A 17,500-nucleotide genomic window follows, 5' to 3' on the forward strand; every position below is an offset into this window, starting at 1 on the left:
CACACTACTGTTTTGATGCGTTTCCGACGGTCCACACGAAAACGTTCGAAAACGGTAGAATTTCACGTTGTGTTGTAAGGTGAACTCTATGCGCATGCTTCAACACACGCGCCTGCGATATTTTTGGTCATCGTTTTCCTTTATGACCGTTCAAACTAAAATACGACATGTATGCGCTTTGATCCACCGTCAATAACGTTTTCAACTTGATTCGTTTTCGATGAAAACGCTCAACGTAGTAGTGTGGAGGAAACGCCTAAACGAATCGAAATGTAGGTGTTTTCGAACGAAAACGCATTAGAGTGGTCGGGAACAAATTCTACATAGCAATATTTTATTTTCTTCTCTCTTGTCTTTATACACCTTTTTAATTGACGGATAGTTATCGATTAATCAAACAATTAGAATAGTATTCCATGCATCAGATGCTGAAACACCTTTGAAGCTGTCTTGCTATTTTAACTCGCTTCAAAGGGTGTAGAAATGGTTTCAAACATTAGTTTTCGTTGCCTTCATATTTGAGCGCAAATATGTGATTGTAAATACAACTTTCGATCAGCCTCCAGGTGTTTCGAAAGTGCTTGAAACACTACTTCTCGTGTTGTGTTCATATTTGAGCACAAACATCGGATTGTGAACACAAATTTCGATCTACATTAGAATTGCTTGAAATACTCATTCTCTTGTTTCTTCATATTTGAGCAGGAACACAAGATTGAGCACGTCTATCAAATTTTGCGTCATATATACTGTACCCCCGACCTTTCAACCCTTCTAGTTTTTCTGTAACTAACAAGTGGTTAAGCAGACTTAACAGGAAAATATACGTTTGAAAAGCTGTCTCTGAATTGGGTTGAAAACGAGCACAAAACATATGGATTCTCATAAGGCCCCTATCATTTCTTCGAGAACCAGTTAAAGATGCTTTTTCTGTTTCCAGGGCCACCGGCGTCTCCCATGCCCTCACGTTGTCCAATTGCATTGACTACCTTAGACTGCTCCTTCAGCATCTCGTGAATCTCATCAATTCTGTGTTTGACACAAAAAATAGAACCGTATTAGAATATCGCAGATACTTCCTGCTTCCTCTGCTGGAGAAAACTTAGCATCTCCTGTTCGCCCCGTGTAAGGGATTCCGGATTCCGGAAAATTTTTGCTTTCGGAATCCGAAATCTGGGAAAATTGTACACGTGGAATCTGGAATCCTGGGCTTTAGAATCCGGGATACAGTAGAAGGAATCCGGAATCCCACTAACGATTGGTTGGAATCCAGAATCCAAGTTCCACTGACAAAGACTGGAATCCAGTAACCGGAATCCGGAATCCACTGTGCGGAATCCAGAATCCAAGACTGTCCTGGATTCCATTACATGAGGCGATCCTGTATAGAGCGTTTTCAGTCACGTGTCCAGCAGGGACGCAAATTTATTGGAAAGAAAAAACATTTTTACATAATTAGGTGCAACTCCCACAGGATCGGTTTGGAACACCAACATGGCCGCCAATTCATTGTTTTAGAACCGGGGCCCATTTTCATTAATGCGAAAGAGATAATAATTCAGCTGTACTTTGAATCCTGCTCCAAGACTTTGTCAATAATCTGTGCTAATGCTGGAGGGACGCCATCATCGTCTCCCTTGCTTTCTGCTTTGCCAAAACCAATGAATTTCTCGTAGATCTAAAAGAAAAACCGAGCCAATAAACAAACAAATTGATGATATATATTGGCATCAGAAAGCACACCATTACAAACATTTCATGTTTTTTCCTCTTTCCTGATTAATCGTTGTCTCTTGTTAACCGCTGTGTACAGGAGCTTGCTAAGTTGATTTTTTTTACTGTCCCCATCGATTAGCATTTTGCTTTTTGCGGGTGGCGGCGTGTTAAAGCAACGAGGGAGCGAAAATTTAAAAAAGGTAATTTTGTAATGGAGTTCCTGACCTTTGTCTGTAGTTTGGAACTTCTGTTTGGGAATTCTTCGTGTTTATCGACCTGAACACGTCTCAAAATCCACTTAGGTAGCGATTCTTCAATCTCCAGCAACAACTCAACCTTAAATGAAATAAGATGAAAGAGCTCAAGAAAAATAACACGACAATTTATCGTCGTCTGTTAACCTCCTCGACTGGAACGTCGCATTAGAAAGTTTTACGTCGTTGTCTTGCAGTGGACGTCAAAGAAATGTACCAAATACCAATAGCGTTTTGCTCAAACGTTTTGCCCAACTAAGTTTTTGTTACCGTCGTTGACTTGGTTGCTTAACCTCTACATGGTCATTATAATAATAATGATAATAATAACGACAATGATTATCATCATCATCATCATCATCATCAACAGAATCATCAACATAATATCATCATCATCAACAGCGTCATCACCATCATCATCATCAACAACATCATCATCATCATCATCATCATCATCATCAACAGCGTCATCATCATTATCATCATCAACAACATCATCATCATCATCATCATCATCATCAACAGAATCATCAACATCATCATCATCATCAACAACATCATCATGTTTAGTTAAGGTAACAAAACCACTGCAAAAACCGTGTACGATCAATCTTGCTCAACGTCGTATCCAAAGAGATCGTGATCAGTCAAAATAGATCAAATTGAAAACGTTACAGTCAAGAAGACTTTTGCAGGGACTGATCAAACAACGTGAAACAGAGTTAAGTTGCGATATTTCGACTGGCCAATACCGGTCTTCACCAGGTTTATCGAGATATCACGAAGTTACAGAAATATATATGAACTAAAATAATGACCGGAAATTACATAATGTGACGTGGTATGGTGTGGTTACTTTGATTCCTATTGAAAAACTTAAAAATGGGCGTGATTCTTTCAGGAAAGCACGTGAAGCCCACCTTATCCATAAAGCTAACACAATTGAGCCTCTGGGCATCAATAAACGTGATGAACTGTAAAAAGTCTTCTTGACTGTAACGTTTTCAACATCATCATCATCAACAATATCATCATCATCATCATCATCATCATCAGCAACTGCAAAATCATCAACATCATTATCATCATCATTAACACCATCATCATCATCATCATCATCATCAACAGCATCATCGTCATCGCTGTTACCATAATCGGCGTCGTTATCACCATCATAACTCGATCATTAGCATTTTCTTGGTTTGGAAACACGTGACAAGTTGGCGATGTTGGCGGTCGATACAATCAAAAATGGAGTTTAGTTCCCATCAGAGAGAAAACCCTTTTTTATTGACCACCAACATGGCCGCCATGACGTCACAAACCAGTAAAATGTATAATTATACCTGCATGACGTAACGAGCCATTACTGACTTCTGCTGAATCTTGTCTATGTCCCCAACGGCCAAACCAATCTATTGATAACAACAAGAAAATAATGGATGATACATTCCCAGAGCCATTTTCCCCTAAACATTGTCCTCAAAAATAGGCCAGTTTAAAATAAAAGAACGGGTGAGCACCAAATGAATACCTTGTACACATAGTTTCATCCTGTCATGATTTTACAAACATGGGACACTTTCGATTTTCGTCTATCCTTTCAACAAGACGTAACTTAAACTTGCGTTTCTTGTATTTGCAATTTTCTTCAAAAAGTTCATTCCCCCACGGTCATTCCTTGAGTTATCTCCACAATATTAAACCGCCAGAAGACCATAAATACTTTGTTTCACGGTACATTTCTTCCCCAAGACTGATTCATGTCGAACCGAAGCAATTAATGTAAGAAGCTATAACGTGTTTTCTAACATGACTCCGAGGCTTTAGGGTCAAAATTGCAAATTTCTCACGACTCCATTGTCTCGCAATTCCCAGAAGAGACTTGAGTACAAAGAAAACCAACAAAATGTAGAAACGTGACCAGAAAGCCTTCGAGTCATGTTAGAATTTTGATATATCGAACGTGGGCTATTCCATTGGATAATACAATGGAATGTAACTCATAAGAGATTAAATATTTTTTCTTTCGAAAACTTCCCAAGTTATTTTACCGACATACCAAACAAAAAATTCTTTATAGAGCATTCCCAAATGTGATAAATATGCATTTTATCGGCCTTTCACTCGGGAATGTCCGTTTTACAAAACTGTGGTTCCGTCTTTAAGGGCCGATTACCTATACTTATGCACATAAAACGAAAGGTTTTTTGGAATTCTGTCATCGTTTATTTCAGCTGCAAAAAGTAAGACCGCGAGCAGTCGTCTTTCTTTCCTCAGACCAACGGGCGGTGAGCGAAAAAAACAAATTATGTAAATAGAAAAAGGGCGAAAAAATATCGGGGAGCGAAGACCACTTGGCGGACCCCCCCCCCCCCCCTCCATCCACTACGGAGTCTGGTCCCAAGCGAATCGCGGCTTCTCCGCTCGCCCCTCACGCGTGCTCTTGATGTATTTTGACTCAAAACAGAAATAGCAGACTGCTCGCAGTCCAGCAAAAAGTAATTTGATGACTGTATTATAAACAAGAAAATAGCATACCAACATGTTCATGAGGATAATGGGCATTGCCAGACAGAACATTACAAAGACTACATTGACAGCTTCTGAGTAATGCCGCTTCGATTTTTCTATAATAAAATCACTTTCATAATCCAGTTCACCCAAGGTCATTGCAAATGTCTTCATTAAAGCAAACTCAAATGTGTGGAATTCCTGTGAAAGAAAAAAAAAAGGCGATTAGCATTATTAGTATTTACTAAATCAGTACATAGCAATCTTAGGGCGTTGGTCGGGAGACGTGAATCTAACTCAAGTTATTTCTAGAGGTTGTAATTAAACGAAAGTCTATTTCCTGAGAAGTCCGCATATTTTAATAGATTGTTTGAAACGTCCTCAAAACCACGCGCGACTGCCTCAAAGCAAACAATGCAGAATACTGTAATGGTGGCTGTTGAATTCTTTTGACGAGACTGAATAAAAGTTTGCGGACCACTCCGGAAATCAACTTCCGATTAATTTCAAGCATTTATTTGGTCTAAAAACAACTTTTTTGAAAATCACATATCCCAAGGGTTACACTGGGCGCTTCCCTCTCGGAATATCATATTGGTTATTAACTGTTTTTGGGCACAAGTCTTGTTAGAGACCTTTAGATTCGAGGACTACGGTTTGATTTAACGTTTTTTCAGATATTAAAAAAAATACACATCCAAGGATGCTTCCCCGGTGGGGGGGGGGGGGGGGGTTACTGCCATATATGGGCTATATAGGTATGTGCCGCTGTGAAGGGTATGGTTTTCAAGCAGTTTACTCTAGGACAGGGTATATAAATCAGAGCGTTTGGGTCTAGAATAGGGTATCATTTTTTAGGAAACTGATCAGTTGGTTGAAGATTTTATCTAGACTAGGGAAACAGCTACTCTAGGATAGGGGGGATTTGGGGAGTTTACTCTAGTATAGGGTAGCAAAATTCAGCTGAAGTAGCTCTGGTATAGGTTAAGGGTTCCAGGGTCCCCGCGGCACATCCCCACCCAGAAATTCCTAAAGTACTCCTCCCCCCCCGATGCTTCATTGTACTTTTTTCACCACAAAAGTTAGCAAAGTTATCTTTATTGGAGGAGGTTAAGCCTTCTCCCGATCACAAAATGATAAAACTTCTTACATTTGATAACTTGTTTCCGCCACTACGACATTAGGGACTTTAAGATCCAACGACGCAGACGGCAACGAGAACGTCAAAAAAAAAAAAAAAAAAAAAAAACAATTGGTGAAATAAGCAAAACAAGAACTTCGCACGTGCATCACGCTTTTTTGTGCATGTCTTTCCTGTTTTTGCACGACTACGACGTGAAAATGCCTAATTTGGCGTTTTATGGAGGACGTAAACAAGCAACAACGAAATTTTATTTCTCTTTCTGAGCTTGGATATGGTCCCTTGAAATTCAGTTTCAGGAGGGTTCGCCTACATTTGACAAAGTAAAAAGGGAGGAATAATCGCTATTAAGACTAAAAGAACGCAAATTCACTTTTTAAGCGACGTTCTCGTTACCGTCGCGTCGTTAGATCTTAAAGTCCCTATTAATCTCGCTATAAAGGCCGACATTCTCGCTGAGGGCAGCTACCACTAATTTTCCCGCCAAAATGACGTTGGTTAACGCACGCGCACTACTTAGTGTTAAGAAACCTCGTACTCGTAGTCGTCCTCAGCCTTTTTTAAGCTCTCTATTATTGAAGAAAGGCATACCTCGTTATACATAAGCAAGAAAAAGGTCGTTCCAAATGCTACCACGAACAGCAAAAAGAGAAGCAAGACCTTAAAGAAAAAGATATCATGATATTACAAAGCGGTAAAATCGATCGCCAGATGAGTTTTTTTCGCATTACATTGCAATTATTTTCTTTCATGGACATAAATACCTGGAAAAGCGTCTGAAACATTGTCAGTAGCATTATCACGTATTTACCGTAGTATGAAAATCTGAGAAGAAAAAGAAAATTATGGCAAAAAAAGCAGCAAACGAAACAAACAAAACACAAACAAAATTGTAATTGTTATTTATTTTGTTTTAATTTGTTTGTTTACCCACGAAGTACTTAGGAGGTTTTAAGATTCCTGAATTTAGAAGTGTTTGGTTTTAAAGGGCAGAGGAAAACCGGAGTACCCGGAGAAAAACCACCCAGAGCAAAGGAGAGAACCAACAACAAACTCAACCCACACGTGGCGTCGACGCCAGGATTTGAACCCGGGCCACATTGGTGGGAGGCGAGTGCTGTTACCACTGCGCCATCCTTGATCCCCAAAAACAAAACAACAACAACAACAACAACAACTTTTATTAAACAAACTACAACACAGTTGCCTCGTGTTTCCTGCGTGAGGCGTTATTGAGAAAAATGGAATGACTAACCTTCTGAAGTAAAGCACAAGATTGAGCCAAGCAAAGAACAGAGAAAAAGCCGCTGCCTCGGATTTGAAATGTGACTTGCAGGCGCAGACCGGAAAAACAAAGACCAACGCGGACACGTATATCACCCATTCGATGAGATTCGTTATGGACGTCAAGTATTTAAGGCGCTGTGAGAAGGCAAAATCGAAAATTAAAACCAGTGGCTTTGAATACTGTAAAATTCCGAAAATAAGCCCCGGGGCCTATATTTTTCAAAGGCCCTTTTTGAGGGGCTTATTTTTGGAGGAGCTTATATTTGGAGGGGCTTATCTACGGAGGGATATTTGCATTTCAAAATCGATCGGGCTAGCCTTATAGTTGAAGGTGAATTTACCGTTTTTGCTTTGTCTTACTTTGTATTTGAGGGCAATTTTCTAAGTACAAGCCCTGGGGGGCTTATATTTGGAGGGGCGATTTAACGGAGTGTTTTTTGCATTACTGGTTTGGGGGCTTATACATGGAGGGGCTTATTTTCGGAATTTTACGGTAACTGTTTTCGGTCTTCGTGTCGTAACATTTTAATACCGAATGGTTTATTTAAATAATAAATAACACTGTCAATAAGGCGATATCGGCTAAAAGTAGGGAAATAAAATTAACTTGCACCAAAGTTTTTTTTAAGAAAAATTATCGGATCCTTACCTGGCGAACAAGCTGCATAATTTCTTTTATGAGGTGAATCGAGGCAAAGATAATTACAAAGTAATGCAGAAACACGACAGTCTAGAATATAAGCAAACAATGGGACAATTAGTATAGGTAATAGCATGATTTGTAGTGATATTTGGCATAAATACCACGAGTGATATTTCGAAATTGTTGTACGTAATTTCACGCGCCGTTAGGCGAGTGAAATTTGAGACAATTTTGAAATATCACGAGTGGTATTTATGCCAAATATCACGCACAAATCATGCTATTTTTTGTTTATACTACTACCCACAAAGGTCTTGTAATTTTCACATGTAGGTATTTCAAATTAAGCTGAAATACCACTGCTCTGAGCCAATCAAATTGCCTCAATTTCCCATGTAGTAGTATAACAATGTAAATACGTTTATAATTAAATTCTTGAACATTTACATAAACTAAAATCAACATAAATTGCCTCAATTTTATAGTGTCTTACTATTTCTAGTGAAGACTAATGCCATGCGATTCCAACAACAAAACGTTCTTGCGCCAAGGTATATAAAAAACGCACTTTATTTGAGTGTCAGTTGTTTGGCTTCACACTAGAAACGAAGTAAGTTTCAAGTAAGAACTTGATTTAAGTGCGCTTGGAAAAGTCGCTCTGTAGAAAGCATGGCTTCACACTTGTTGACAAAGCTGAATCCCTCCGTTCATTAGTATCTTGGAACTGCTTCACGTGCACTTAAATCGTGCACATGGCTTCCATTTCTTATTGGTCAAGTGTGTTCTCAAGTGTGGCCTAGAACAAACTTTAGGGCGAACTTCGGCTTCTTTGAACCACGCATGTTTCCATGGTCACCAGGTAAAGTTGAAGAGGGTACATTTTACCCTTTTCACACTCGAAGTAGGTTCCAAGAACACTTACATTTTACTTGAAGCTCTAGTGCGAAGCCAACAAATGTATTTATAGAGCGTTTTCACTCACGTGGCAAGCATCTGTGCAAATTTATGAGAACAAAAAAAAAGAGTGTACACACGAAAGAGTTCAACTCGCACAGGATTGGTTTGGAACACCAACATGGCCGCCATTTCATTGTTTTGGAACACCAATATGGCCGCTGTGACGTCATGTAAAAAAGATCTAAAGCCTGCGTAGGGAAAGGGAAGGGGGATTCCGGGCGCGCGGTTTCGCTTCCAAATTCCATTCTCCTTCCCTTTAGAGTAAAGCACCTAGACCTCCATTCCGAGTCACGCTTCATGCATTTGGAGTCACCGCAGCCAAACGCCTGGACTAGTTAATCTCGTTTTCTCTCGTCAAACTGTTTTTTTCGAGTGCGAACATCCAGATGGTCATAACTGATGGTCATAACTGAGCCCGCTGAACCAAGGGTGGGGCTATTAGGCCTGGGTTCGAAACGGTATCCTAGCAACATGCAGCGCATGCGCAACAAAGATCTTAATCGATTCATGTAGAGGCTTTTAAGGGTACGCAAAAATCAAGAAAACGAAAGAAAGGTTCTGCTGGCAGAGTGAAACCGGACCAAGGAAAAACAAAAAGAGAGAAAATACAAGAGTGTTGCGTCACCTTGTCAGATGTGTTGCAGGTGTCAATTTCGTCGTGCCACTCCTAAACAGAACAGTGTAAACGCATAAGGAGATATATAACTACTCCCGTAACACGTGATGTTGTTGTGTTGAATAGAGAATCAATTAAATACGGAAAAACTCTTTTCTCCACAGAGGCACAATTTATGGCATCGCAAAAATTTCTGAAACACAAGGAGACTGAGCAAGGGAATTTAAAAAGTAGGTTGAGTATGATCGTCTGGGTGAACGTTGTCCTGAATAGGACTGTTGTTGTTGACAGTGACTGACGTTTCGACAACCGGCGCGGAAGTCATCTTCAGAGTCAAAGTGATTTGTATCACGTCAGTTGATGGTATTAAACTCTGGTTGTTGACCTGATTGGTCAATTAAGTCGCGATGTTATTGGTCGCCTGTCAGTTAAGCCGTGACGTTATTGGCTATGAAGACTCTTAATGTCATTGGTGCGTTTCGATCCGTCTATTGTCACAGTTAAACAGTCGTTTATTGTTAGCCAAATTGTCAGTTGTCCAGTCGTTCTCTCGTAGTACAGCTAGTTCGTTTTGCTTGATTCCGTCGTTTTTACGGTGCCGGTAACTGTTGACTTTGGCTCTAAAAATGACTTCCGAAAAGGTTGTCGAAACGTCAGTCACTGTCAACAAGAACAGTCCTATTCAGGACTACGTTCACCCTGACGATCATACTCAACCTACTTTAATATGAAATGACTCCTAGGTTCAAACCTTTCACTGAATTTAAAAAGTAAACGCCTGGAGAGTGATGTCGCTCCCTGCAAATGCGCTCTCTTTCCAGTTTTCTTTATATTCTTTAAGGTGACAAGAACAAACTTAATGTTCCTTATTGTTCTACTTTACAGCAAAACCACGGAGTTGCAAGAGATGAGATGTCACGAACCAGAAAAAAACCCATAAGTCATCGGGCGCAAATCTAGTAAACGAAACGACGAGTCATGTAAAAAGTAAATTAAAAAACCTCTTTTGGCAACCAAAATGGGAGTAGTTTTTTGGAGTGTAAAATTTTGGGGTGTAATATTATGGGCTGGAATACATAATTGTAAGGCTGTTGTGATTCAGATTGGACTCAATTGTGCCTACAAGGCTAATTTGGCCCTTTGGAGCCGAATCAGATCTTTTTAAAGAAGCAGACCGTATCATGAAATTTATTAAAATTCAAACAACGGGATCTGCCACGAAACCCCTGAGTAAAACAGAAAAATCACTGCTCAAAACACGAAACAAAGGTATAAATGACATGGCAAATAAAAAGCCATGAACGTATGGACAAACATGAAGAAGATTGAAACGGACTGCAATTGTGGTTTTTGAAAACTTGTTAGGTCTGTTAGCCGAACAGTTTTTCAAAGTTCATTTTTGTTGTTTGTATTTGGCACTTTGACTTACTAACTGGCCATTGGGAATTGCAGGTGTCTCGTTACAGAAGCTATAATTGCACAGGACACAAATGTTGATCTTGAGGTTAACAGCCAGGGCAGTAAAAGGAAGAAGAAAAGCCAAATAAAGCAACAAGTTGACGATAAACGTTATCCATCCAAATTTTTTCCTACAACAGAAAAAAATAAACAGATATTCTATTATTTTTCTTTCAATCAGAAGATACAAATCCCTCATCCTATCTCGTTCCAGTCCAGTGCCCAAATTATATCTTGAGCAGTTTCTTATATTAGCCAATCACAATCAACTTATCTGAGCTGCCTCTTTCAGCGCGGGAAAACATGAGCGCGCACCTCAGGATTGCTTGTTAAGTTGTCTATGATTGGCTAAGAAGGTGGCGCGAATTTTTTTTGGCCAATCAAAACGAGGAAAACAAACCCGGAGCGCGCTGACAGAAAATGGATAACACATAAAACCCAAGAAGAACAGAGAAACTAACCATTTAATATTCATGAGGACGTAGCACACAGGGTGAGTTAAACATTTTTCCCGCCGTCGTTCTGCCATGGTCTTAAGAAGAAGAACAGACAAGGAACAAATCAAAAAAAAAATAAGAATGACAACAAAACCAGAAAAAATGTAGAACACTTGCAAGGCATAAAATAATGTCAGAAGTGGGATTCGAACCCACGCCTACAAGAGTAGACTGGGACCTGAACGCAGCGCCTTGGACCGCTCGGCCATCCTGACAACATGACTTTATCGTATTGTTTTTGTTTTTTAAAAAACTCTTTTCTAGTCAACTGCGTCTCCAAAAATAACACATGTCACCACCACAATACTTACGGACAGTGATCACGAATAGCTCACGTTCGATATATTAAAATTCTATCAAGAATCCGAGGCTTCTGGTCTTTTCTCTATGTTTGGTTTGGGTTTCTTTGTGCTTATAATTCTCTTTTGGGAATTGCGAGACAATGGAGTCGTGAAAAATTTGCAATTTTGACCCTAAAGCCTCGGAGTCACGTTATAATTTTAATATATCGAAGGTGGGCTATTACGGAAAAAATAAGAATGAACACAAAACCAGAAAAACTGTAGAACACTTGCAGGGGATAAAACAATGTCAGAAGTGGGATTCGAACCCATGCCTATAAGAGCCTGCGACCTGAACACAGCGCCTTAGAACGCTCGGCCATCCTGACACAAGAGCGAGTAGTCACTTATTCTCTTCTCAACGATAAAGATACGCACGGGGACAACATTATTGTGAAACCGTGCTGAACAAAAGTTTTCACCTCTGTAACAAATAAGTAACATTTTGTGGGGGAGGCAAGCTGATATTTAGCCCTATTTTTTTAAAATCCTTTGAACACATTGACAGAATTCTTAAACCACAACAAAAAAACAAAACAATAAGAACGGGTTTCAACATTATTAAAAAGGATGCCAGAGGTGGGATTCGAACCCACGCCTACAAGAGTAGACTGCGACCTGAACGCATCGCCTTAGACGACCGCTCGGCCATCCTGACGAGTCAGCTGAAAGTTACTTTTTAACGCAATCATACAGATTTCAAGCAAGAACTTTTATCACTAGCAGAAAGCTGGGGGAATTTCATACCTTAAGCGCGTCAAGAGAGTGTTCCAATGGACTGGTCGTGCTCTGCTTCCCTTGTATTAGCCTTAAATCGTATGTTACCTAACAAATGAAGAGCCATCAATCCATTACTCGAATTGGAAACAAGGAAAGCTCGATACATTAAGCTTCTCTATGGTCTCGTTCACTATTATGTGGTACAAATACATCAATAATGTGGTGGACTAAACGGGAGAAAGTAGAATTTTTGTGGAGGTGAGGGTAATAAAACACTTATGAATAATGTAAAATGACTCAAGTAAAAGAGCATTGTTTCGATATCTTGCCTTGAAATCTTTACTACTTGGATCTCCATCTTGTTCAATGCAATTGTCTAAAACGCGCTGGAGAAAAAGAGTCAGCCAGTGAGTAATTTCAAAAGAAAGCAATGAAACTTGTTTGAAGACAGTTAAAAAAAGGATTACAAGATACGGCAATGCACATTGTGGCCCAAACATCACGCTCACCGCGTAAAAGTAGGCAGCAAAATGTTGTGGCAAATATTTATTGTTACATATGATATAAAATGCTCTACAGTTGGTATGGGATTTAGTGGAGCCGGCTAATTCTCTGACGAGCACCCAGGTATCTTTGATATGGGAGTTCCCCCGGGACTCATGTGGTGAGTTTCTTATTTTCGTTTCATGAATTATTAGTGAGTTTGAGAATGAAGTGTACATACCTCTGCTACGTCAGGCATTTTTGCCACAAGTGTCTGAATCTGAGATACACCTCCACCCTCAGTGGTGTCAATCACCTCTTTCCACCTATTATTTAGGACAGATAGAATACTTAGTTATTCACAGTTACTAGATATTCAGCCAAGACCAAAAGCGAAGCTCTCGAGGGATCTGTTAAGAAACTCATTTCTTAAGTAACTCAACTTTTGCCGTAAGCAAGAAGCGAACTGAATTCCTCCTTTAAAACTAGACCTGTACCTGGATCAATTGAAAAGTAATAAGCGGATAACTTTAAAATACGTCACCTCAATGAGCTCGAGATACAGTCATGTGACACTGGTCAGCGGATACCCTATTATGACAGCTGTCAACGATCATAACATGGATGTCCATTTTATTAATAAGTTAAACATAGTATGTATATAAATTAGACTTTAAAGCTAGTAAGTAAGACATTTGCAGACATGACTAGCAAAAGTACTTTGAATACTAGCCTGCATAGTAAGCGCATTTCAAATTCAAGCCGCACGAGGGATTCACGCGTGTATACCTCGCGTGTCGTGATTTCGAGGTTGTCTCCGCCAAAGGCTGTGTCTTTACAAAGAGCTATTCCTTGCGCGCCTTGATAAGTCATTTTGTACCTACCTGCTGTGTTCAATTATAGCCATCGCAACCTCTTCTTTGTCGTTGGATATGGCAAGGTCCAGCACATTCTGGTTATACTTGTTTAACAGGATTTCTTGTTCTTTTACGGACAGCAGATATGACACGAGAGATGCTTGGCCAGTAGTTGCAGCCAAGTTCAGGGCCGTGTTCTGAATAGAAAAAAAAATAAAAATATAAATAGAGTTTCAAACATTTTTATAAAATAATGTCAGAAGTGGGATTCGAACCCACGCCTACAAGAGTAGACTGCGACCTGAACACAGCGCCTTAGACCGCTCGGCCATCCTGACAGCATGCCTTCAGCATAATGATTTTGTTTTTTAAAAAACTCTTTTCTAGTCACCCTAAAGCCTCGGAGTCGTGTTAGAATTTTAAAATATCGAGCGTGGGCTATAGCAAGTGCGGATAAATTTAGTTTTCTGAGAAACTGCCCACCTCCCCCACCCCTAAGCTAACATTGACAATTACTCCTCCTGACTTAGGGCAAAATGATGGCTTAGGGGAGGGGTAGGTGGGCAGTTTCCTAGAAAACCTTAATTGATCCGCAAGTGCGTCAGACAGGCAGGGGAGTAGGGAAGTGATTTGACTGCATGATCATGACCATGAGTTAGAGAAGTTCAAAATAGATACCAGCTCCCGTCGGAGAGAGAGCCCCTGGGAAAAAAAAACTGAGAGGAGTGGGGGGCAGCTCAAAAACGTCGAAAACAGAGAGAAGCGCTGCGAGAGACTCCATTAGGAATACGCTTTTCGGATGCAACCAATTAATAGTACCTATAGTCAGTTTCGTTACACTGCACCTGCTGTTTATCAAGAGCGTTGAGACTTTCAGGATGAGCCTGTAGTATGTACTCCACACAGCGCTCGGAGCCATTGACAGCAGCCATGTGAAGTGGTGTGCGGTCATGATGATCTCTGATAATAAATTGACGAGGGAAATTAGTCAAATTACATGGTTTTTATTATAAAGCTAATACTCAGAACAAGATATCCGGACTAATGAAGGGCCACTGTCACGCGAAAAACCATGTCATATTCTCCACTGAATGACTGGTCAGTGGGAGAGAGTTTAGTTTGTTTCTCGAACACCTCATTGCTGAGTTTCGAGGACAATAAATTAAACTTGTTCCGCGCGAGATCAGTCATTAAGTGGTTTGTTATATAGTGCATGAAGAAAAACTTCCTTTCTTACAAATTTATGAAATTGAATCGGTCAACATTTGCGGGTAACATGGCACAGCTAAATTTTTGCGAGGTAGTCATCTTTATATTACCTTTCAAGCGTAGCGCCCTCCATCAACAGAAGCTTGGTTATATGCTCATGCCCTTCGTGACAAGCGTAATGAAGGGGTGTTTTTCCCTGATTATTTTGTAAATTGATTATTCGGACATTTCTCTTCTCCAGTAATACTTCAGCAATCTGCAGCCAACCATACCTGAAAAAAGCAAACACTGATTTAAGTTCGACAACAAATTCCTTAAAAGAGCGCGTTTGCATAGACCATTTCAGGATATAAAACACTGTACTCCTCTTTCATAAGGTCAAGACTGTCAAAAGTGTATCAAGAATTTGAGGCCAAAATAATAGACATTAAAGTCGCGATAATTAACCTCCACTTTATTAATGGCGCGGAAATTAACGTTTACATAAATTGATACGACTTAAATTAAAATTCACGTTGTCATGAAGCGTTTGATTTGCTATAATAAGGTATCCGCCTAGATTTTCTCGTAGGTCCGCAAAACGTACCGAGCAACGATGTGAAGAGGTGTATCCAGTGAGTCTGATGTCACTTGACGAGCCGCCTTGTTCTTGTTGATGAAGAGAGCGATGTGCTGAAGATAGAGAAACAACAATTATTAAAGGAGCTGTGTCACGAAATTCAGCTAAATTAGGAAATTACAAAATGCCCGTAAAATTAAGAGAAACATAAAAACAACAGCTTAAAGCTTTAAAGGAAGGTTAAAATAGCATAACAGAAACAACAGATAACACGGATGGGCAAAACTGAAGAAGATTGGAACGGATTGAAATTAGGGTTTTTGAAAACTGTTCAGCCTAACAGTTTTGCAAAGTTGATCCTTGCTGCTTGCAACTTCAATAATAATGCTCAGGAGTCATTTTTGTTTGTCTCGGATCTCTGATCTTGTCATTTACATGTAATTTCTTTGCTTACTTTAAGTTCCATAGTGATTGAGGGCGAGTAATTGGCAAAATTAAACAAAATGAACTGGACTGCCGTGACACAGCCCCGTTAAGTTTATAGGTTGAATATGATTGTCCGTGTGTGTAGTCCAGAAAAGGACTGTTTTTCAGTGAATGACGTTTGCGAGTAAGTCAACGTTAGAGTCACCAGAGTAAATTGTGTATAGTCAATTGCTGTATTTTCGACTAGTTAGTTACCTGATTGGGCAAATTAAGTCTCCATGTTACTGATCGTCTGTCAGATAAGACGTGAGGATATCGGTTGCAAGAGCTCTGAGATGCCAGTAGTGCGTTGCTTTTTGTGATATGAAATAGAATTTTAGAAATACCTGACCTCTATAATAAGAACATTTACCTGCAAGTAACCAGCCCGAGCAGCGTAATGCACTGGGGTGTATCCAGTAATGTCCTTATCAACCACCAACGCCTTCGCCGCAGGACTCTATAAGTAAAGATAACAGATAAAAATAATGTAGCTGTAAATAATCTGGAAAGCAAATATGTCATTGCAAACAAATTCAATGATGATGGTTTGAGGGCTAGTTCTTCAGATCCTAGGAGCGAATCAAGCGATTCTAGGAAACGTTTTTCCCAACTATGTTCTCAGCAATAGCATAGCGCCGGTCAGTCTATGTTCCTGTCTATATATTAGTGAGCTCACTAGAACTTAATAACAGTGTAACATAGCTATTTATCTATTTAGTTCTCGTACCATAGCTAAATGAGTATTTACCACTTACTTAATGCTATACAATCTTATTAAAAATAACTGACGTATTTGTGGCTATTTTTCCGCAGCTACATGTAGTTTACGCTCAATGAACTGATGTGTGGTCATTGAACTACTGGTATGGTTATTGATCTGTTATGTACTTATTGAACTGCTGTGTGGTTATTGAACTAACAAAAACAAAAACTGGGCTTGTTTCTCAGTCCGCGCACATATGTTTTGAAAACAAAGAGCGTAAATTGCCTCTTCTGGCTGAAATTGCTGTTTACTCATGAGGATTAAGGCGCAAGGATAGGCACAACTCTTTTACTCTGTCAAGCACAATCAGCACTGTTGTTACATGGTACATCTTTGTCCAGTAGAACGGCTAAATCATTTGTTTATTCATTTATTTTGATTCGCCCTTTTAAAAGGGACCCTCAAAGCCAATTACTGCGGGGCCAGTAACAGTCCCCTACCCTCCGGAGAGATAGACCCTACCACCGGGGTCTACATCCCCTACTCTTTTCGAAAAGCAGTGTGGTTTCTTTTACGTCGCTTTCCAATTGATAACAAAGGATGAATAGGTCAAGGCCCAGGGGCGGATCCAGGATTTTTCTTAGGAGGGGGTGCACCACTAACTGACTGATGACGTAAAAAATTTTAAAGGCGAATACGAAGAAGAGGGCTTTTGATTAGGAAATAACATCATGTGAACCGCTGAGAATACATATCAAACGATAGAGCAGGTTTTGTATGTCTGTCAAGCGACTGCACAGTGTTAATTAGAAAGCGGCCGCAGGTCATCCCAGGGGGGGGGGTGCGCACCCCCTGCACCCTCCCCCTGGATCCGCCCCTGAGGCCAACAGCTAAACGTTACCGCCCAATACCACGACCATCTGAACTGAGAGAAGATCTGAAATCACGGCGCGTCTCTCCAACTGAGCTAACCGGGAGGCGGTTAAACATTTTTTTGCTTAATTACCAAACGTATTACCTTGAGTAAGGCTTCCATGGTGGACGAATTTCCATCCGCAATTGCTACGTGCAAGGGTG

At 40.1% G+C, this 17,500-nt stretch overlaps 1 protein-coding gene and 3 non-coding genes across 7 annotated transcripts in view; all 4 read right to left on the reverse strand.

The window, feature by feature from the left end:
• Window positions 1–17,500, reverse strand: part of LOC140921196 (transient receptor potential cation channel subfamily A member 1-like) — a 36,776-nt gene that overhangs the window by 500 nt on the left and 18,776 nt on the right. For all 4 annotated transcript variants that reach the window (XM_073371172.1, XM_073371171.1, XM_073371169.1 and 1 more), the window contains exons 9-29: window positions 17,442–17,500; window positions 16,091–16,177; window positions 15,280–15,365; window positions 14,804–14,965; window positions 14,330–14,444; window positions 13,512–13,681; window positions 12,869–12,953; window positions 12,474–12,530; window positions 12,172–12,249; window positions 11,048–11,118; window positions 10,558–10,717; window positions 9,138–9,179; window positions 7,562–7,642; window positions 6,881–7,047; window positions 6,390–6,450; window positions 6,217–6,285; window positions 4,512–4,685; window positions 3,317–3,385; window positions 1,942–2,052; window positions 1,569–1,678; window positions 1–1,029 (exon numbers count right to left, since the gene is read on the reverse strand). The exon at window positions 1–1,029 is cut by the window's left edge and continues 500 nt beyond it; the exon at window positions 17,442–17,500 is cut by the window's right edge and continues 136 nt beyond it. In XM_073371172.1, coding sequence (XP_073227273.1) covers window positions 897–1,029; window positions 1,569–1,678; window positions 1,942–2,052; window positions 3,317–3,385; window positions 4,512–4,685; window positions 6,217–6,285; window positions 6,390–6,450; window positions 6,881–7,047; window positions 7,562–7,642; window positions 9,138–9,179; window positions 10,558–10,717; window positions 11,048–11,118; window positions 12,172–12,249; window positions 12,474–12,530; window positions 12,869–12,953; window positions 13,512–13,681; window positions 14,330–14,444; window positions 14,804–14,965; window positions 15,280–15,365; window positions 16,091–16,177; window positions 17,442–17,500 — 2,147 coding nt within the window. In that variant the 3' untranslated portion in view covers window positions 1–896. The remainder of the gene's footprint in view (window positions 1,030–1,568; window positions 1,679–1,941; window positions 2,053–3,316; window positions 3,386–4,511; window positions 4,686–6,216; window positions 6,286–6,389; window positions 6,451–6,880; window positions 7,048–7,561; window positions 7,643–9,137; window positions 9,180–10,557; window positions 10,718–11,047; window positions 11,119–12,171; window positions 12,250–12,473; window positions 12,531–12,868; window positions 12,954–13,511; window positions 13,682–14,329; window positions 14,445–14,803; window positions 14,966–15,279; window positions 15,366–16,090; window positions 16,178–17,441) is intronic.
• Window positions 11,215–11,298, reverse strand: Trnal-cag (transfer RNA leucine (anticodon CAG)). Its single transcript has one exon. It is a non-coding gene; the product is annotated as a tRNA-Leu (tRNA).
• Trnal-cag (transfer RNA leucine (anticodon CAG)) lies at window positions 11,996–12,082 on the reverse strand. Its single transcript has one exon. It is a non-coding gene; the product is annotated as a tRNA-Leu (tRNA).
• Trnal-cag (transfer RNA leucine (anticodon CAG)) lies at window positions 13,739–13,822 on the reverse strand. The gene has a single exon. It is a non-coding gene; the product is annotated as a tRNA-Leu (tRNA).

This window comes from Porites lutea, chromosome 12 (assembly GCF_958299795.1).
Source record: "Porites lutea chromosome 12, jaPorLute2.1, whole genome shotgun sequence".
Taxonomy (NCBI): Eukaryota; Metazoa; Cnidaria; class Anthozoa; order Scleractinia; family Poritidae; genus Porites; species Porites lutea.